The sequence below is a fragment of the Sinocyclocheilus anshuiensis genome, unplaced genomic scaffold (assembly GCF_001515605.1).
Source record: "Sinocyclocheilus anshuiensis isolate Anshui unplaced genomic scaffold, SAMN03320099.WGS_v1.1 scaffold2521, whole genome shotgun sequence".
Lineage (NCBI taxonomy): Eukaryota > Metazoa > Chordata > Actinopteri > Cypriniformes > Cyprinidae > Sinocyclocheilus > Sinocyclocheilus anshuiensis.
Genome location: NW_015542530.1, coordinates 106,986 through 129,835, shown reverse-complemented (window position 1 = coordinate 129,835; position 22,850 = coordinate 106,986). Strand labels below are relative to the sequence as shown.

Here is a 22,850-nt window from a genome sequence, read left to right as displayed (position 1 = left end):
TTTGTGCAGAAATTCTTTGGTTATGCAAACCGATTGTTGCAGCAGCTGTCCGGGTGGCTGGTCTCAGACGATCTTGGAGGTGAAGATGCTGGATGTGGAGGTCCTGGGCTGGTGTGGTTACACGTGGTCTGCCGGTTGGATGTACTGCCAAATTCTCTGAAACGCCTTTGGAGACGGCTTATGGTAGAGAAATGAACATTCAATTCATGGGCAACAGCTCTGGTGGACATTCCTGCAGTCAAATTGCACATTGCACGCTCCCTCAAAATTTGCGACATCTGTGGCATTGTGCTGTATGATAAAACTACAGAGTGGCCTTTGGCCTTTTATTGTGGCCAGCCTAAGGCACACCTGTGCAATAATCATGCGAGAAGTGCTCACTAACACAGATTTAGACAGATTTGTGAACAATATTTGAGAGAAATAGGCCTTTTGTGTACATAGAAAAAGTCTTAGATCCTTGAGTTCAGCTCATAAAAAATGGGGGCAAAAACAAAAGTGTTGCGTTTATAATTTTCATTATAAATAAAACAAAACAAACAAAAAAAAATATATATATATTAACTAATGATTGTTCTCACCAATCAAAACCTTGTTCCCAAGAATCAGTATATTCTATTTGGCTAAAATTCTTAAAGGGGTCCTATTGTGCTCTTTTACAAAGTCTTGATTTTGTTTTGGGGGTGTACTAGAACCCCCTTACCATAGCCGCCTGCGAGCTTCAGTGTAAATATTGTGTCAAAATCAAATCAATTTGAGCGTGATTTAAACCCGGATGACAGTAACCACCTTAAGCTCGTCTGCCTTGGGAAAGCTAGCGTGTCTCCGACATAGTAATAACACTCGTTCCCTTCTCTAGTGCCAACCAGTTCTCGTCCCATTCCCGGAAAATATGCATTGTAGTCCAAACGTGTCGTTCGTTGTAGTTTTTGAAAAGTGTTTTCTGTTAAATAAAATATCTCCCTTTGAAGTGGACTTTAAGCTTTGTAACTTTGCAGATCTTTTTTTATGCTCCACCAGCAACATTACAGACTAACTAAAGTTGAAAAAGTGAAAAAGCATAATAGGACCCCTTTAAGAATTAGCCTAAACTGAATCCAGTTGATTTGTAAGAATCTTCACCTGTAAATTGTTATCGGCTAAAAAAAAAAAACAAGCTAGAACAAGCTGGATTTAATACAGAAGAACCAAACCGGTTTTCATTTTTTTTTACCAACACTTAAGTACTTTTAAATGTATTTTTATGCTTGTACAACAAAGTAATGCAAGAAGAAGCACACATTTGTCAGACTCTGTTCCGTGTTTTGTGGTTGTTTTCCTCATGTGCCTTCCTTTCTCATGTTTAATTTGGAGTCCCCAGATCCGCCATGGCCTCCGGAGTCCCCAGATCTGCCTTGGCCTCCCGAGTCCCCTGCTCCGCCATGGCACCCCGAACGGGTACCGCTCTGGAGGCCCACTGTCCCGTGTCTGTCCTGAGGGACATCCAGAGTGCCCAACCCCCCTCCCCATTGGATCTTATATGGCGTGAGGACACGCCTTCCGGAGGGGGGCGTTATGTCAGACTCTGTTCCGTGTTTTGTGGTTGTTTTCCTCATGTGCCTTCCTTTCCCATGTTTAATTTGTCCCAGGTGTTTCCCATGATGTTTCATTGCTCCCAGGTGTGTCTCGTCATCCCCTCCTCCTGTGTGTATAAATAGTGTTCCCTGTGTGTGCTCCAGCGTCCGGTATTGTTTGTGTCTACAGTGCTACGTGTGATTCCCCGTGAAGATGAATAAATTCCTTGGTTTCTGTACTCTTGGTCTCCTCGTTCCTTGCTCCGTGTTCCCGCACCGTAGCAGATCGTGACAACATTGCACAAAACACAATCACAGTTAGGATTCATAAACGAGAACTGATTCTTATCTGCTTATCTGCTTCCCTGTGCGTAATATATTTTGTTAATAAACTGTATACCAGATTTGTCTTTGTATATCACCGTCTTCGTCCATTAGCCTACCTTAAGCATTTTCTTAATAATGGTTTTCTATGGGGGAGAAAAACGTCTCGGGTTACGCATGTAACCATGGTTCCCCATGAGGGAATGAAATGCTGCGTACTCTTGAGGACACATTGGGGAATGCCACTGACAGGATCGGTGTCTAAAGCAAAAACTCCAATCCTATTCGTCCATGTAGCCCGTGACATCATTGGCGGGCGCCTGGCGGTATTAAAGGGTGCCTGCTGCATACGTCACCAACTTAGTTGTCTGAAGGAGACATGAAACAAGCAGGCCAAAGCCATGGCAAGGGAATGCAACATCTCGTTCCCTCTCGTGGAACCATGGTTACATGTGTAACCCGATATGTTCCCCTTCTAGGGAACTCGATTTTATTTTTCCTTCATTGACATATCTTTTTAATCTTTCATTAATAACAATTCCTAAGATCTGGAAATCAGCATTTGTTGTTCCTCTGTCAAAAGGGGGTGATCTTTCCTTAATGGATAATTATAGACCTATATCTAAGCTCTGTATTCTCTCAAAACTTTTGGAAAATCTAGTAAGTAAACAGTTGACACAGTATTTAAATGGTCATAACATTTTGTCTAATAATCAGTCTGGTTTCCGTAAAGGACATAGTACTACTACAGCCACCTTAAAAGTTTTAAATGATATCGTGGAGTCATTAGATAATAAACAACATTGTGCATGTCTTTTTATTGACTTATCAAAGGCCTTCGATACTGTGGATCACAACATATTATTAGATAGGCTTAGATGGGTAGGATTCTAGATTCTAGAACTTCAAATTCTAGAACTTCTTTAGAGAACTCTGTTGTCCTTCAAACTTCTCAGGGGAGCCAAATTACCTCAGTGTCAGAGTACAAATATCTGGGTATTATTATTGACAACAAATTATGTTTTGGTCCACATATTAAGTATCTGAGTAAAAAAATTAAAGAAGAAGTTAGGGTTTTTCTTTAGAAATAAGTCATGTTTCCCATTTAAGGTGAGGAAAAAAATAGTGTCCGCTGCATTTTTACCGATTCTCGAATACGGGGATGTGGTTTACCAGCATGCCCCTTCTTACCTTCTTTCTAGTCGGAAATTATTCCCCAGAGAAACTAGGTATTCTGTGGTGGAGAAAGAATGTTTAGCTTTGAAATGGGCTCTAGACTCATTGAAATATTATTTGCTCGGCCGAGATTTCGTTATCGAAACGGATCATAAAGCTCTGAAATGGTTGAATAGGATGAAAGATACAAATTCTCGCTTGACACGATGGTTTTTGTCTATGCAACCCTTCCGCTTTACAGTGAAGCATCGTCCGGGGGTCGAAAATATAGCAGCCGATTTTCTTTCTCGCTCACCGTGCGAGAATGCATAGGTGGGGGGAAATGTGATGGCTAAGGCCACACTTACTAATTGGGCTAGTTCATTTCAATCGTTCAATTTTGGTTTGTTTAAGGGATTAGTTATTTGTTTGCTTGTTTATAAATTTATATGTATTTATGTTGTCTCTTTAATATTATTTACCCAAAACATTTTGTGTTAGTGGTGCATGTTGTCTCTTATGCGCGCATTAAGATCAAAGAGCGAGACAACAATTCATTACTAGAGTGCACGCTAGTGATTTGAATAAAACCACAACTAGACAAGATATGGGTTAATGTTTTCTTTATTTAATTGTTTGAAGGATTGTTTATCTTACCCGTGGTTCTGCCAGGATCCATGACTGCAGCATGGAACAAAGGCTTGTTATTAAAAGAGCGCGGCATTTCCTGATGTCCTTTATATCCTTTGCTAGGAGTTATGGGAAATGTAGGTTTGGGTACCATATGGGTTTGGATTATTTGTTCATTTGAATTTTATTATTGCTTCATGGTGAATGGAATTTCATATGTTTATAGAGTTTATTTGTATATATTATATATTTCTTTTTCATTGAGGTTTGAGGTACTGATACCCCCTGTAATTATAAAATGGTTTGATCTGTTTGTTAAAAGGGTGTGATTTTTCTATGGCTGATTTAGTTCTGGTGAGGGATCCCTGGAGAAACATCTGAAGCCCAGAACTCAGTAATGTGCTGATATTTCATGTATCAGTTAGTTTTTCTGTTCTTTTGGTTTTTCACATTTTTTTCCTGCACCTTTGTGACCAGTACATGAGTGTGGCAGGTAATAAAATGGAAATGTGAAGACTCTATGAATGCCTCCTGAAAAATTTATGGAAGAACCCTTACATTATGTAATCTTGAGAGCAACTTAATGGTGTGTAATTGTTTTTAACTGGTTATATGTTGGTTTTGTAATGTATGTTGTAACTACACTGTTTATTTGTATATGCAAACTCGGCTGCCTATCTTGGCCGGGACACTCATGGAAAAGAGATTTTAATCTCAGTGAGTCTCTTCCTGGTTAAATAAATAAATGAAAATAAATGAAAACTCGCACTGCATCCTCTTGTGGACACATTGGGGAACAAAATGGCAACTATGCCATGCTCCACCAGGTTAGGGACACAGCTATCCTCAGATAGCTATGCTATGTGAGTAACACTAGCCCTGCTACTTAAACACCCTAAGTAGGGGAGCAATCACCAAGCTAGCACAAAGCTATCCTCAGATAGCCATGTTCTTAGCAAGCTAAAAACACAGCTAACCTCAGATAGCTGTTTAAAGCCACTCATCCTGTCATAACCATGACTGGATAATTACCACCCTCAGATGGCTATACTAAGCAGGTCCCTAATCAGTGTCAGTCCCAGAGAGGCTAGTGAACCACTATTGTTATTGACCAGAAGCTCACATGAGGGAGATCTGGATCATCAGTAAATGATTTGCTAAAGTACGAAAACATATAACATCATTAGTCTAGAATCAGAGCCTCATGTAAGCAGTGGCCATAACACTAAAGGGGGAATCGAAGAGGGAGGGAAAATAATCATTAAGAAGTGCCATCCTCGAGATGCTGACGATCACCGTGTCTTTTGCCCAGCACCTCCCTGAGATTATTTTTTCCCTCTGTTAGCGATAGCCTTCCACTGCTGACTCCTGGAGGGATAAGGGGCGTGATTAGCCACGATAAACTTTTGGTCTTGTCTATGAGCCTCAGCTTTAGACCGACCATCCCCCTTAGAGGAAGATTGGGAGCGGCGAGGAATTAACTTCCTGAAAGCAGCTGATTGTGTTTTCACCTCCCTGAACTTGTCCACATCCGCCTCTACGGAAGTGGCAAAAAGTCCAGCAGGTGAAAGCGGAGCATCGAGAAGAAAGTCCCTTTCTTTCTTCCCGATGCTGCTAGGTTGATCCAGAGGTGCCTCTCTGTAGCCACCATTGCCGTCATTGCACGCCCAATGGCAGCAGCAGTCTGTTTTGTGGCACGAAGAGCCAGATCTGTAGTGTGGCACAGCGCCTCAACCGACTCAGGAGACAGATCTTTGCCCTCATCCAAATCCTTCAGCAAGTCAGCCTGGTAGGCTTGTAACACCTGACCCTAACAGCCTGACCCACTGCCACATACGCCCTGCCTTTCATGCGCAAGGTGGTTTGAAGCACTCTGGATGGCAAGGCAGGAGTCTATAAAGAGGATGACTCACCTTGGGAAAGATAACTCACAAAAGTCTCCTCCACAGGGGGCATCCTCGTGTATCCACGCTCGGTTACACCCTCAACATTAGCATAATCAGCCTGTTGGAAGAGATCTAACCGGAATGAATAGGGTTTCTCTCAGGATTTAGATATCTCTGAGTGGAGATCAGGGAGAAACGGAAGACTCCTGGGGGTGGGACGATCATGACCAGCCAAAAAGCGCTCCTCTAGTCGGCCGCAGGCGGGCATAGGCCTTTCACGCAACCAAAATTGCGTGAAAATCGGAATCAGATGACTCTAATGAAAGAGTGTCTGGATCCCATGCCATGCTCGAGCTAGCAGCCGGAGTCTTTGAAAGATCCATACGTTTCTCTAGCTGCTCCGCGAGCTCAACCTGCAAACCCCACGAGATGAGTTTCCGCAGTGCTTAGTGTTTTAGTACATTAAGCCACATTAAGCATTTTAGAATGTGCCAGAAACATGCCTTGAACTAAGCACCGACTATTTCTTTATACTTGAGTCCAAGTTCAAAATAAAACTCTATGAACCGCTCCATTGTGAATGTACGGAGCTGTATGCACCACTGCAAGCTGTAAAGTAAACCGGAAGTGTTTGTCCGAACTCAACTGGTTTTGCGAGGGGACGCAAATGTTTTTTTGCTCCCACCCCGTATTTTTTTTGAACACCATGTCCCTTTAGGGGCTCCATATTTTAATACTTGACAACTAGCTGAAATAAAAAGTTATTTATTTATTTATTTGTTTTGGTTTGTTTGTTTGTTTTAATGGTTTTAATTTAAGTTTCAGTTAGCTATAATAGCCCTGCCTTGAATAATATTACTGTACAGAATAATTGTTTATTTAAAGTATTATTAGTAATAAATTAAATTGCAATTATTTAATTAACTTTAGTGTATTTTTTCCATATTTCTGTTCCCACTGGTTTAACAGGGTCTGCTCTGTGTTGTGTCTAAAAACACCCTGTAGCTATAGTAAAAACACTGTAATGCACAGTCTAGAGTGCTTATTGCTTTAACAAAGTGCTCATGGAGTTTCTTACGACACAAAGTGAAGTTACACTTCAGTGTTTTCTGTGACTGAATGGATGAATATATTTATACATTTGTGAGTAGAATATTCAAAACATTCTCATAGCAATATGTAACTATTTTAAGTTTTAGTGAATTGGTCGATAATTCTCATTTGTACATTTTTATACAATCAGCTTTCGCCCACCAATAGTTAGGTTAGATGGACCTTCATGCTTGCAGTTGTTGTAAACATCACACTTTTCTGTACAAGTTGCATTGTACAAATTCATACAGAATTGCCACCTGTCAGGGTATGGTGTGGTTGTCAACAAGCACAACAAAGGATCACTAGAAACAGTCTTTAATCAATAAATCAAAACACGCAGGGGAATAACAGGTGTGTAAAAACCACATCAGTCAAAGACAGGAGCTGACAAACATCTAAAACACTATATATACAGGGAACAAACAAAAGTAACTAGATTGGACACAGGTGAAACTAATTAGCAACTGAGGCAACTAACAAGGGGTAATCAAGAACTAAAATTAAATGAAACATAGAAAACAGCATGACTGGAACAAAATAGCAACTGAACTAAACATAACCCTTACACCTTGTAAAATAGTTTTCTCATGAGATCTTTTGTTCTGTTGAAGCTCCGATTCATAAATTGAAACCCAAATGAATCTCTCTGGTGTTTTTAACCAGTATCTTTGCTGATGCTCAAGTAAATTTATCAGCAGATTGGTGTATGCAAAACCTTTTTAGTATGAGTGTAAATATCCCTGATTCTCTCCCCTCCAAACAAACCTCGAAAAAGTTTAACTTCCAGGCATCAGTGCATGCAAGTCGCTGTTTCCTTTCCGGAGTTGTTTATGGATTAAATGGGCTTTTTAAGCATGTATAAAAGCAGATTAGTAACAGTGAATTATGCAGATGCATGGAGCAGATTATCCTGAGCTCAGATACTATCTCCTCTTTATCTGTCTCTGCTTGGAGTCTGAAGTTAAACATTCATGCCAGTTTAGTTTATAAATCTATCTACCAGCCCGGGTTCAGTCAAGCACACGTACGTAGATTGGCGTTACATTATCATGGGTCCATTGAGGTAAATGAGTTGCGCTGTCAGAAGAGCGCTCACACTGTCCACCGCTAACAAGCGATACATAAACAATACAAATGATCTTCAGATGACTCATTTTGTCCGTTCTGATGTTCAGCAGTTGTTTGTCAAGTCTGTGGGAGCGGTAGGGCAGATTTAAAAGCATTCCACAGCCAAATCATGCTCGAGCACTGCAGATTCATGTTGCCCTAATTACACAAACAACATGCTCTGCCATGCGTGCGGTAATGCACATCTATGAACATGCAGCCAGAGAAACCTATTCCGAGAAATCACAAGGAAGCAATATTATCTCAGTTCTGCATAGAGAGCAGCAGGTTATGGACGTATTCTCACAGGGGAATCTTTCTTTCTTTACCTACTTATTTACACTAACTTATAAACTATTAAAGATAAGATTAAAGATAGACCTACTATGATTCTGACTTTTTTATAGCAGTATCATTGCCCCCTGGATGCCCTCACTGGCCCCACATTCACCCTACTGTTTAAACCCCAGCTGCAGCTCCAACTTACTCTCTCCCATGATCTTTTGCTGTAATCTGCCCATCACATCATACTGTATCAGGTCTGCCATGTGCAACTGCCACATAAATAACCCAGGCTGTCCGCCACACCACACACACACACACAGGCTCATTCAAATGCACCTGTCAACTTGATGAAGCACTCGCCCGCAGGGAAGCATTGTTTACATTTTCACTCCACTCTTCGCAAAAGTGAGATTCTAATTATTTTCCCACTGTAAATTAAAGCCAAGTGGGACAGAACTGAGAAGCTGCAGATTCCAGCGGTGGAGCGGCACTATATATAAACCGCTCTCAGGGAGAAGGGTGGGTAGAGGAAGGTCAGTGGTGTTTTGTCTTGAAAATACAAGAAGAAAACAGCAGAGGTGCTCGTGATGGAAAAAGCTAAAAATCTGTGTTAAGTTACTTTGAATCTGTATGTTTGCCAAGTTACAAGCTAGTCGTAATTTAAAGGAATTCACTGTGTACGGTATGTAATGAGAGCAGTATTTATAAAGTCCGAAATCAGTGAGGTTCTCAATTAGAGTGACAGCTTTGGATTTTGAACTAAATAGGTTATACAAAATACAGCTAAAGAATAATTTACATTTATGCATTTAGTTTTTATTCAAAGCAACTTACAAAAGAGGAGGAACAAAGCAATTTGCCAAAGATCCAACAATATTTGTAATATACACTGCCAGGTTTCTTAGACAACTAGATTGGGAAGCAAACTAGGATAGAGGAGAAATGCAAAGAATTTCAGAATTTGATGTTACTCCCTCAACAGACGTGTTTACTGTTTGTGACAATTAAAGCTTGATCTGGAGATGTTAAACAGATTGAAATATATATTAACATTATATGTATTATGATGTGCCTATGCTGTATTATTTATCATCCCAATGCACTAAAACAAGAGGAGGAGCTAGATTGAAAGCGAAGTGAGTGAATTAGTCCAAAAAGCAAACAAACATACAAGAGCAAAACTAAACCTTATTGTCTAATGCTTCATCTTAAAGGATAATAATAATAATAATAATAATAATAATAATAATAATAATAACAATAATAATAACAATAATAATAATGAGTGACAAACCTGAAATGCTTTACAATACATGGCAACTTTGCATGCCATACAAATAGCACTTATAATGTGGCATGACTCGACTAACACTTGATGGAGTTAGACAATAGCATGTTGGTAAGCTAACAAAGGCATATTTTAATAAACTTATAAAATACGCAGCACAGTAATTTAGGGAAAAATAGTACTATTTATTGATTGTATTTGGTATTAAATAAATAAGTATATGTGCAATATAACACATTTTTGTTCAGAAGCATGTTACAATGCATTTTACACACTAGGGTTTACTGTGTCACAGAACAATATAAAGTCATTGGACCCACTTTATATTAAGTGGCCTTAACAACTATGTACTTACATTTAAATTAATAATTTGGTAAAATGCACTTATTGTGTACATACATGTTTTTGATGTAAGTACATAGTAGTTAAGGCCACTTAATATAAAGTGGGGCCAAGTCATTGATTGAAGGTCGGTGAAAGGGAGTAAAGGGTTATGCTCCATCATGCAAAATAAATAAATCAATGCCTGCTCAAGATGCAAAATGCATTACACATTGTTATTCATCAAATGCTCAGTAGGAGCTCAAGAGTGTGCTGATGTAAATTTGAGCATTTATCAGGTCTGCAAAACTTTATTTAAAAAAATAAAAACTGATAATTTATTTTTTAAATAGCTGGAATAATTGATAAAAAATGCCCAATTGCTCAAAAATGAAAGAAAGATGTGGAAGACTGCAACGTACACTGTAAAAACAAATCTGTGACATTTACAGTAAAATACCGGCAGCTGTGGTTGCCAAAACTTCACCTTAAAAAATATGGTAGCAACAATTTAGGTTTTACAGACTTAACTTAAATTCATAATAAAATACCGTATTTCATTAACTGATGTAATGTTAATAAACCAAAATATTGGAGTACTAATATCTATTTTGAAGCATTGTACTGCACTGATAACCACCAAAAACTGGTGGTGATGAGAAAGTCACATGATGAACGAAAAAGCTTATCACAAACAGCTTTTCTACGAGCTGGGGGAGGGCAATACTTATATATAGAAGGTGCACAGTGTCATTCACACAAACACTAAACCCCATCATGGTGACACACACAATACTGAAATAATGGAATAAACATTAATTTAACAACATTAGATGTAAGATTAAACCCTAGTGTACATAACTGATAAGAAAAAAAAAAGTAGGAAGAAATATGTTATTTCAACAAAAAAAAAAACATCAAATATGAAGTGTCATGCAGGGAATTCTGGGAGTGTCAATTTATGTTTTTTTCACTGTAAATTATACAATGACTTTCTTTTTCAGTTCCAAAACTGTATTTTTAACAGTATTTTACTGTAGAATCACATTAAAGTGGTCCTACTATGCTGTTTTACAAAGTCTTGATTTTGTTTTGATGGTGTACTAGAACAGGCTCTCATACTTGGTTTTTCGAAAAACACATTATTTTTCACATACTTTACATTATTACAACACCTCTGACACACATGATACTGAAATAATGCAATAAACATTAATTTAACAACATTAGATGTAAGATTAAACCCTAATGTACACATCTAATGAGAAAAAACGAAGAAGAAACATGTTATTTCAACAAAAAAAAAAACATCAAATATGAAGTGTCATGCAGGGAATTCTGGGAGTGTCAATTTATGTTTTTTTCACTGTAAATTATACAATGACTTTCTTTTTCAGTTCCAAAACTGTATTTTTAACAGTATTTTACTGTAGAATCACATTAAAGTGGTCCTACTATGCTGTTTTACAAAGTCTTGATTTTGTTTTGATGGTGTACTAGAACAGGCTCTCATACTTGGTTTTTCGAAAAACAACTTTGAGCTTTGTAACTTTGCAGATCTTTTTTATGCTCAAACAGCAACATTACAGACCAATTCAAGTTGAAAAAGTAAAAAGCATAATAGGACCCCTTTAAATGTAATTTCATTTATTCACCGAATATAGTATGGAAACTTAATGTTAACCAGTTAACAGGTTTTTACTGTAACATTTTTACAGTCTTTTATTGTTAAAATCACAATCATTTTGGTATAGCATTCTCTTTGCATATTTACATGTTTATAAGCTGTGGGTTTTATCTATTTTATTTTATTATTAGACTTTTTATTTGCCCTTTAAGTATGTTTAGACATGTACTTATTTTTTCATTATAATTAGTAGTTGCATTTTGTTTTACACAAGAATATTTGGGTCCGTTTGAAATCGCTGAATAAATTTGGCCCTTTTATGTCAGTATTTAAAAAGATGCTCTCATCTGACTCTGACTTGGCGCTGCAGTTTTTACTCCATTAAACAGCAGCTTTCATACACACTGGCCAGCATATTAGTGTTGTCACGAGAAGGCACCCGTACTTAAATAATGCACTTATCAAATTTTGGCTATCCATTTTTACAAATATGGAGATGTGTAATCTGATTTGCTTGGGCACAGACACAGGCTCATTTGGAGTGGAATGGAGCACCAGTCCGTATTTTCACTTCCTGGACCCCCGCCTGTCTGTCCGTTTTCCATAACGTCTGCAAAATCTGAATTTATGTTGCCACACACACACACACACACACACGATGCGGAAAACTCCGCATTTGAACAGTCAATAGCAAATAATTTAACTAGAAACAAAACATACTTACAGTCGCTGATTCAGAAGCGCCAGATTGTCATAGCAAAGTCAGAATTACCTCTTCTCCTAGGTTCACGAAACGGTCGTCCATAAAATGCATTGCTGTTCTGTTGTAAGTGATCTTAAAGATTTCTAAATGCATCTACTTTCGGAAGGCCAAATAAAGTGCTTTTGCTTTCGCCTAGAAACACACAGCATCTCCCTGACATGCTGCTTCAACACTAACTGCGGTTACTGAAACCACGCCTTCTTTCTTTGCATGCACATTTGGGCGCATTATGCAAATATTCCCACATAGTGACCTAGATATGTGGGGGCGTGTTAGAACGAGACGTTTTAGGGGGGAGTGGCAGAGTCTTAACTTTGATAAAGAATATCGCTTTGGTTTTGAGACTTTAGTCTTTGCAACTTCAGGGATCTTATCTATTCACGAACAGCTTGTACCACTCCAAAGAGAAAGGAAAACTTGAAATTGTATCATATGACCCCTTTAAGAGGTTAGAATAGATTTCAAGAGTGCAATTATAAACAGTGAGGCTGTAAAAGCAGGAAAAGGCATGATGATGTTTAATGTCCCCAGCAGCCTCTTATAGCCACTTGTTAGCAACAGCATTTTTTCAAGACAATTAAAAGCTTAAACAAAATCACAAAATGGGTAATACTGATTTATTTTATATCATAGAATAATATGTGAAAATATCTTGAGCTTGTGTTAACCACATACCTTACATCAGGCATTTGACCAAAAACCCATTCAAATAGAAATACAAAAACCCATACCAAAAATATATATCATCCCTCTCATATAACTTTATTTTTCCTCACATAAAGTCACAGCTTACATGTGCATATATAATATATAAAATTACATGTAAATAATTAATTTTAGGGCTATTCAAGACTCTCTCCACCTTATGTTGTAATTCTGCCATTTTTTATTTATATTTATTTATTTATTTCATTTTATTTATTTCATTCATTATTTTGATATAATTAGAAGGTAATATTGTGGTACTTTGATATATTATGTAGTTATAAAGTATATTCATGTACCAAAGTATTTACATTATAATCGAAGGTACATGTCCACAATACCATGGTAATAAATTCAGACCTAAAATGAACGTTGAGTCTTTGCACATAACATGCTGTGACAGCTATTCACACATATGTTTGAGAAATGATGAGTATGTGTATAGCGTGCATGTGTGTTTGAGGTCAGAGGGGGTGTGTGCAGCAGTGCTGACACTAGTGTGAAGCTGGCCCAGTTGGGTGAGAGGCGCTGTGATCTTCACACACCAATGCGTCTGAGATCCATGACCTATATAGCATGTTACACGCTCTGCTTGTCTCCTGTGTTCCTCTAATAGAGCAGGGCAGTGCATTACAGGTATAACACACACAAGGGACCCATATACACGGATCAGAGCCATCCCTCATGATATCATACCTGCTGAGACACTTAAGATCTGATTTAATCACAACATCTGATTTTTTTCATCTTGTATTTTTTTCTTTTGTTTTGCATTTGTATGTTTGTATGCTCTGCTTATGTTCTGAATGGAACACTAGCACACTTTACTGCATAGTGTGTAGTATACATTGTACGCTGACTGCGATTTGTTAAAAAATTGTACAGTATGTGAAACAGAATGTTGCATGCAATGATAAACAATATTATGCATATGTAAAATACAATATATAGAAAAGTCATTTTAGAGTCTGAACATGTTTTGATCATTTTTTATCATTTGATCATCTTTTGAATTCATTGTACACAGTAAGACCTGAAGCATGGAAAAGGTGAACAGAATGCATGCTGAGGTTGATACCATTTCCGGTTTAATTCATCCTGCTGGAAATGCAAGGTCAAGTTGAGCAGACTATAGTAAAATTTAGGTCTTCTGAGTATTCCATGCATAAAGAAAATTTGCATACTGTGCAAAAATAGTACAAATAGCATGCTATTCCAAGCATAGCCCTTAACACTAGTATTAATAAGTGATACGGGCCACTAGTTTCTTTGTTTTTCTTTTCCCTCATTTAAGGATTAGGCTGGAGCAGGTTATTGTAGGCTGGTGTGTGTTAGTGTTGTGTCAGGGTCAGAGGCTGCGTGAGTCATGCAGAAACCTGACACATTGCATTCCTGTGTCTCTCAGTCTGAGCTCATCACCTCACAAGCACAGCTGTAAATTACAGACCATTACTGTCAGCTATCCGGGTTTGCATTCATCTCAGTGAGTGCTGAACTGTGGCCGCAGGTAGGGCAGGTAATTGCGTTAGGGTAAGCATTCGTGCAAGCATGCAGTTGCACTCAGACACACCCTTTGGTCTGGACACACACACACACACACACACACACACACACACACACACACACACAAACACATGCAGCTACATGAACGTGAGGTCATAGTGTCTCTTTTGATTTCTTTGCATTAGCGTTACCCAGTAAAATTTCATGATTTACAGAATCACATTTTGATACCCATTAGGCTGAATTAAAAAATTCAGCATTTTCTGGTTTCTGCATTCATTTACAGACATGGCCACCCCCTTTTGTGGACACACACACACACACACACACACACACACACACACACACACACACAAACACATGCAGCTACATGAACGTGAGGTCATAGTGTCTCTTTTGATTTCTTTGCATTAGCGTTACCCAGTAAAATTTCATGATTTACAGAATCACATTTTGATACCCATTAGGCTGAATTAAAAAATTCAGCATTTTCTGGTTTCTGCATTCATTTACAGACATGGCCACAAATAATGGCACCCTTGTGCTTTTTATGTATTTTTTTCCTTTTTTAATAATCCATAATCTCTTTCAAAAAACTAATGAAATTAAAACATATTTTGGAATCCACCTATGTTTGTCTTTAGTGTGCAGAAACTTATGCCCAACTCATTCACATGCACTCTCTGTAGAGCATTTGCGGAAGTTTTCATGTGTGAGTTTCATTAACAGTCACTCAGGTACCAAATTGTGTTAGTACTTATTATTGGAATACTGTTTAAATACTTGAGTCGTCTCTAACAAAGTGTGTATATGTGTATGTGTCTCAATAGGTGGCGGTGCATGTCTACATCTGGACGGAGGAGGAGCCTGTGGTAAGATTGGCACCACCTTCGGACATGCCCCTTACAGGATGTGAGACCAGCACCCATCTATCCATCTACATACTGCACTTGAGCGGCCTGTGCCAACATTACAGACACTTCCTGAAACAACCTGATGGAGCCATTATAGAGGTGGGCATCTTCTATGCAGAATCCTAAATTAAAAAGTGACTAACTCAGAATACTTTATATAAAATATGTAGACCATCAAGCATCTTAGATTAAAAAAAAAGTTTAATTACAATACATTCTGATATTGCCTTACCTGTGAAGAATACATACATGCTGCCTTATGGTTTAGCCAAAATTATCTTTAAAGGCAACATGTTGCTGTTTACCTTGTGAAACAGCATGCCTAATGATGCCTAAAACTGCTGCCTAGGTAGGCAGCTCACAGGGTTTTGAAACAGAGCTAAAGAGTGTAAAGGAGAAAGTATTGTCACCTTCACCTCAGGCAGTCAGTGCATTTCGCTCATGATTGTATCCCTCACACCTGGACTAGGTGATAATTCTTTCTTCCTTTGGTTAATCTAGGAATCTATAACGGGATATATTCGCTAACCTGCACCCATGGCTTCACACGTTATTAAACTCAGTAGAACAGCAGGCGCAGACTGCCGTCCAGATTGCTGTCTAAATGTACCACTGATTCTGCTTGGTAACAACTGCAAGCACATGAATTAACTCCCACCCCCCCCGAGAACAACCTGGATCATCCTAACAAAATTAATATATTAGAACTTCTTTGTCAAAAACAGCAGATTTATGCTGCGTGCACGTTGACGGCTCGCTCGCAGGCAGTGAGGTCGGTTAATGGCGTCCTGAGCTGTTTTGTGACTGATGAGAGTACCACAGAATGCGCCGCATATTTATCAGTCTGAGGGGCGGCCCTGAAGAGCCACAAACACAAACACATCAGTGATGACAATAAACAACAAATGACTTGAAAAGCTGTCAAAAATTTCTAAACTTTGTCCATGTTTGGAAGACAAAAGTCTGTATACCAGCCATTCAAATGAGGTAAATCACACAAACTCATACATATATTGTAGATACAGGTTTCATATATTCACTTTTGCAGAGATTCTGTGATTTAGACCTACCATAAGTTAGCAATTGGCCCAAAAATCAGCAGAATCAGTCAGAATTATTTTTCGTCTTAGATTTTGTTTTTGAAAGGCATTCAATGTAATACATGAAGTGTATACACACAAAAGCAGTTCATTCATCACATTTATTTATTTAATAAAATTATAGTCATTTATAAACACATTAGTAGTAGTACTGGCTCAGCAGAGGGAAGTGTCAGGCCATATCTGGATGGGTGTGGATCTGGTGTGATGGGTGTGGCGGTGGGCAGGCTGACACAGGAAAGACGCTGACAGCATCAGTGTCGCCCACCCCAGGGCACAGGCAACAGCCATGCCAGCACCCAGACAACACTGCAAACCTACAACACCACCCTAACTAATTCTGAATGTGCAGTGGGTATAGAAAAGAATCAACCCCCTTTAAAACAATCACATTTTGTTGCTTTGCAGCCTGAAATGAAGACGGACACAATTTTTGTTTTATCCAGCTGTATTTACTCAGTGCAACTTATAACATCCAAGTGACAGATATAACACCAACAACAACAACAACAACAACAACAAAAACGGAATCACTGAGTTGGACAAAGGATCACCCCCTTGTGTCAGTATTTTGTTAAACCACCTTTTGCTTCAATTACAGCCTTTAGTCTGTTGGGATATGTCTCTACTAACTGCACATCTAGACTCTTCTTTGCAGAACTGCTCAAGTTCAGTTAAATTTGATGGTGACCATTTGTGGTCTGCAGTCTTCAAGTCATTCCACAGATTTTCAATGGGGTTTAAGTCTGGGCTCTGACTAGGTAGGCCATGCAAGGACATACACCTTTTTCTCCTTCAACCTCTGTGCGGTCAGTTTTGCTGTTTGCTTTGGGTCATTGTCATGTTGGAAGGTAATCCTTCTTCCCATTGACAAGTTTCTGGCAGAGGGCAGCAGGTTTTCCTCAAGTATTTGACAGTATTTTTTCCCATCAATTTTTCTTTCTATCCTGACAAGTGCTCCAGTCCCTGCTGCAGAGAAACACCCCCATAACAGGATATCACCACCTCCATGCTTTACTGTAGGAATGGTGTTATTTGGAAGGTGAGCTGTATTGGATTTCTGCCAGACAGATCATTTGGTGTTGAGGCCAAATAATTCAATTTTAGTCTCATTTGCCTCAGAATCTTCAAGATGCGTTTTGGCAAAGCTCAGTCGTGACTGCATGTGACTTTTCTTGAGGAGTGGCTTTTTTTCTTGCAATCCTCCCATACAAGACACATTTGTGGATAATTTGTGATAATGTTTTCACATGCACACAATGACCACTCTTTCTCATGAATTCCTGCGACTGCTTCAGAGTTGCTGTAGGCTTCTTGGTTGCCTCTCTGACCAGTTTCTTCCTGGCTCTTTCATCCAGTTTGGAGCGACGTCCTGATCCAGGGAGGGTCTGTGTTGTACCAAATACCTTGCACTCCTTAATAATATTCACTGTGTAATAATAATAATTCACTGTGCTTATAGGCATTGATAAAGCCTTAGATTTATTTATTTTTGTTTGTATTCATCTCCTGACTTGTGCCTGTCCACAACTTTATCCCGGAGATCTTTTCACAGTTCCTTGCAACCCGTAGTGGATTGTTATTATTTTCTATACCCACTGTATAAAATGTAACATCTAACAAATAAATACATTTTAATTGAATGTTCCGAAAATCCATATAGAAGTAGCTGAAGGTCCAGAACACAAAATGACCAGAAGATTTACAATTACAGCTGCACAGAGAAAAACATACACACATGCAGAAGCTCTCACAAAATATACTGGGGCACAGAAAAGCTCAAGCTGTTGGTCACTGGGATATGAAAAGTATATGAGCAGAAATTACTTCGGCATATAATATATTATTGTTTTGGGAAATTTGTACTTTTTACTTAAGTTAATATTTATACTGAAATGATCTGAATATTTGAATATTTACCCAATTTGAAAATGTTTTGCATGTCATCATGGCCTGTCAGGAACACTCAGTATCTAATATTTGTTTGTACATCTTGCATCTAGATGACAAGCTAAACGTTATGAGATAAAAGTTCCTTCTGTGAACTTTAATGATCTTTTGAATAGCCAATATAATCCATTTCCTTGACTACAACTACTGCTATTCACCCCCATTTTAATAAGTCGACAAAACACACAAGTCTTTGACAGTGTGTTTTCGATCAGTCTGTAAAGAACTGTGTATACGCAGCTGTCAAACAGCTACTGTATTAAAATTATCTGCTGCTGAATTTAAATAGCTTTTTTTTTAGAACACTGGGTATGACTGGAGTCATCTTCTTATCATTTATTTAGGAGTAAAATACTTTTACAAATTTGTATTGCACCACAAAGTTGATTAGATTGAAATATATTTCTGTGCACAAACCCATCACTACAGGGGATTTAGGTTTCACTGAAGAAAGCTTTGTCAGCATTCAACTGAAAAGAGTGCAGTTTAATCAGTTGCAATTCTACGGCAACTTTATGATGCTCTTGTGATGCTTCTATTAAAGTTATAGAAGCATTAAAAGCAAACATTACTTAAGCAGATGTTTACCTCTCTCTGAGTAACTACAAATTGGAGCAGATAATAGCTTAGATTTGAATGCAGCACCAACAATTTAAATTTTCCGATTGGGCCCACATTCACCTCATATGTGGAAACAAGATGGCGTTGGACATAAACGTGTGTGAATTCATTAGGGTGTGTGCTAAAACGGCAGTAGGTTTATGTGCCTGGGCGCGTCTTTCCTCTCGGGCTAGCGTTTAAGTGTTTGAGGCCTAAGAAACAGCGGCCAACTGTGCTGCATCATCTCTTGTTCCCATATGCCGTCTGCAGCATATGTGAAGCCTGCCGCCACTTCTGTAAAACTTCCATTAAAAATGCACAACTACAGCTCCAACAGCTTGAGTATTACCTCCACACAAATTATTAATTCTCGGCAAAACCGCTGATGAGCACCCAGCACGCATTAAACACACTCACTTACGCCAGCCTGTTTTTATCATGTGGCTTTTGAGGTTTCGGAGCATGCAGCGCTGTTTGTGTTTCTATGTGTCCTTTGTTTGTCCTTGAATGCAGCAAACTCTTTAAATAGATGCTGGGTGACAATCAACTGATATTGAAAGGTGCTAACAATTGACTGCTAGTGACTTTAGACTAAAAACAAAGATAATAGTTTTAAGTGACACAGTGATGCTGGTTTGTATCTACTGCATGTTAAAGAAGTCTTGAATAGTGGAGACGGGCTAGTTGTGACTCCAAGAAAATAGATTCCAGAGTAGTTTTATTTTCAAGTAAACTTCTAAATTGACTACAGAAAATCAGTTGAACATTTTCACTTTTTTATTTTTTCACTCAATGAACATGTTATGTTACATTAATAAACAACAAGTAATTTTGTATTTACATTATAGGCTTGCATTATTAGCTCCTCAGCAAACATTCCTCAGTAAAACAATTCATAAAACATAAAAAATGGAAAATATAATATAAAACATACAACCATACAAAAATGTTAAAATATTATTTTGCCCAACAGAAAGTGTAATGAATGAATTATATAAAATTACAACATTTAAAACTAATGGGAACTTCCCCTGAGCTGCAGTTTTATTTGTTTGATTGTTTTTAAGGGTTGGTTCACTCTAGAATGAAAGTTCTGTCCTAATTTGCTCTCATGTCATTCCAAACCCATACGACTTTCTTTGAAATACAAACAACATTTTTTTCCTGTCCCTTCACTAAAAAAACTCTTTAAAAAGTTCATAAAATGCTTGTAAAAAAAATCCATATAAATCAAGTGGTTTAATTCATGTCTTCTGACAAGATACAGTCGCTTTATATGATGAACAGATTTGATTGAGGCTTTTATTCATACTGTATATAAACATTGATCAAAAACATATGTAGTGTTCAAATCCAATATGGTTTGCAGAAGCTCAAGTGTGCATGCCTGAAGTGCAAGAACCAATGAGGTTTGTTCTCACGCATCAAGCAGGTATGGTTGAGCTTCCATTTACCATAATTCATGAATGATTTAAATCTGTTCATCATAGAAAACAGCTGTGTTTCTTCAGAAGACTTGGATTTTAAACTGCCTGAACTGAAAGTAATTTGGGTTTGGAACAACTTGGGTGTGAGTAAACTATCCCTTTAAATACCCTTGTCCTGAAGTTTATCTTTACATTTATAAAGTTATACAGACTCTTGAGTAATGTATGCTAGTGCAGTTTTATTTTTCACTTGATGATATTGGAGTTTTAGTTTAGAGGTTGAATTTATCAGAAAGTCCTGATGTATGGTTACTGACTATGAATAATTACTACTACAACCATTTATGTAACTGAATTTCTTGATTCACAAGTTGAAATATGTATGTATGACATCTAGTCACAGTCACCCCTTTATCATTAGTTTGGTTTGTTATTGAACCAAGCCTTTTTTAAAGACCTCATTTCTAACCTGCGGTGATCATTTGCTAATAGTGTATCAGATCCTCTATTAAATTATTTTTGTTCAGCTCACATTTATGAGTCAGAGCTCAGGACAGCTTTGTTTATTAATCCATGTATAATCAATGTACAATTCATGCCATTGTAGTTTAATTCAGTGGGTGCCCTTATTTATTTATTTATTTATTTATTATGATATAATTAAAAAAATAATTAAATGTCTTTCAAAACACAAGAATGCTTTATTATACATTTACATACAGTATGCATACCTGTGATTGGACTGCTAGGACGCCTGTTTGAGGTGAACTGACTAAAAATCTACTAAACAGCAAATTAAAAGTAATTTTAAAAACTCTGAGAAAGAGCTCTCGCTGCATTTGTTTGCAGATGCCACTTGGTTTGATATTTTGTATTTAATGCAATGGCATTTAAACATTTTAAGTGTGACTTAAAGGGATAGTTCACCCAAAAATGAAAATTTGATGTTTATCTGATTATCCCCAGGGCATCCAAGATGTAGGTGACTTTGTTTTCCAAGATGTAGGTGACTTCCGTAGAACACAAACTAAGATTTTTAACTCAAACCGGTGCAGTCTGTCAGTCATATAATGGAAGTGAATGGGAATCACGGCTAAAGTTATACAGACTCTTGAGTAATGTATGCTAGTGCAGTTTTATTTTTCACTTGATGATATTGGAGTTTTAGTTTAGAGGTTGAATTTATCAGAAAGTCCTGATGTATGGTTACTGACTATGAATAATTACTACTACAACCATTTATGTAACTGAATTTCTTGATTCACAAGTTGAAATATGTATGTATGACATCTAGTCACAGTCACCCCTTTATCATTAGTTTGGTTTGTTATTGAACCAAGCCTTTTTTAAAGACCTCATTTCTAACCTGCGGTGATCATTTGCTAATAGTGTATCAGATCCTCTATTAAATTATTTTTGTTCAGCTCACATTTATGAGTCAGAGCTCAGGACAGCTGACTGAAGCCACATTGACCCAGATTAGCATCTGGATATGAAATATTTAACCTTTAAAATAATCCTGCAGCTAGAATCATTGACAAACGACCTCGGTTCCTCTTCTCGTGTCTGCTTGTAATCACTGTTCTGTATATTTGATTGCCTATGTCTCATATACCATGAGGTCAAATAAAAAAATAAAATAAAAAGATATACTAGTTATAATTAACTTTTTTTCTAGTTTAACTGGGTTAGATAATTCAAATCAGTGGCATGCATTTTAATGTTATTTGGCCTATTTTCCATAGCAACCTTAATGATGAGAATTTTACAGTTATCTTGCACTGTGTCCTAACCAGGTGTGAAGTGATAAACCTTCTTTCATGTTAATCTTGAGTTTTTGTTCTGACCAGCCGCGATAAGCAACAGGGCATTTTGCATTTCTACACTTCACTGTGAAATTAATGGGTCAAAATTCCACATCACTGTATTTGCAAAATGTTCTTATTGGCTGTGATTTAACATTTTTCTTTTCAGTGGGAGCAAACTAATTACCTATTTTATGATTTTGTCTTTTCCCCCCACAAACATAAATAAATTCATTAATTGGTGAATGCAATCATTAAATTAATTATTTATTTTACATTTTTTGTTATGCTACCTACTGCTATTTGTGCAGTATAATAATTCATACATTCAAGTTACAAGTGGTTACGCCCACTCCTATGTTAAAATTAACATGGATACATGTTAATTGTGGAAAAATTATTTCAATAGTTTTGAATAACTTCTTAAATTTTTAAATTAATTAATTTGTTTAAACATCTGTATGGTGTATTATTTACAGGTGATGCATGATTCTGACTGGAAAGAGTTTCAGACGTCAGAGTTGCATGAGGAACATGAGAGGATGAAGAGTGTGATGCATCTCAGAGAGAGAAAGGAGAAATCCTGCCTGGCGTGAGTATCAACACCAACTGTGCCACAAATGGATGTAGATTAAAAGGAACTGTTATATGATCACGATGCTACAGGTTGTTATTTGTTTGTAAAATAGCCATTGTTTTTGTAAATGTGTTACAGGATCATAGAGGGTTGAGCCTCTCGGAGGAAGTGCCTATGACTCAAGCAATGGAATAAAAGAACTCAGCTCATAACCTCAAGTAACCAAAGTAATATA

General features: G+C 37.6%; 1 protein-coding gene across 1 annotated transcript in view; it reads left to right on the top strand.

Annotated features, from left to right (window-relative positions):
* Window positions 1-15,282, top strand: part of LOC107694219 (uncharacterized) — a 35,574-nt gene extending 20,292 nt beyond the window's left edge. Inside the window, 1 exon segment of the mRNA XM_016493856.1 lies at window positions 15,073-15,282. Within this exon segment, the coding sequence (XP_016349342.1) occupies window positions 15,073-15,282 (210 nt within the window).
* Window positions 15,283-22,850: the final 7,568 nt, after the last annotated feature.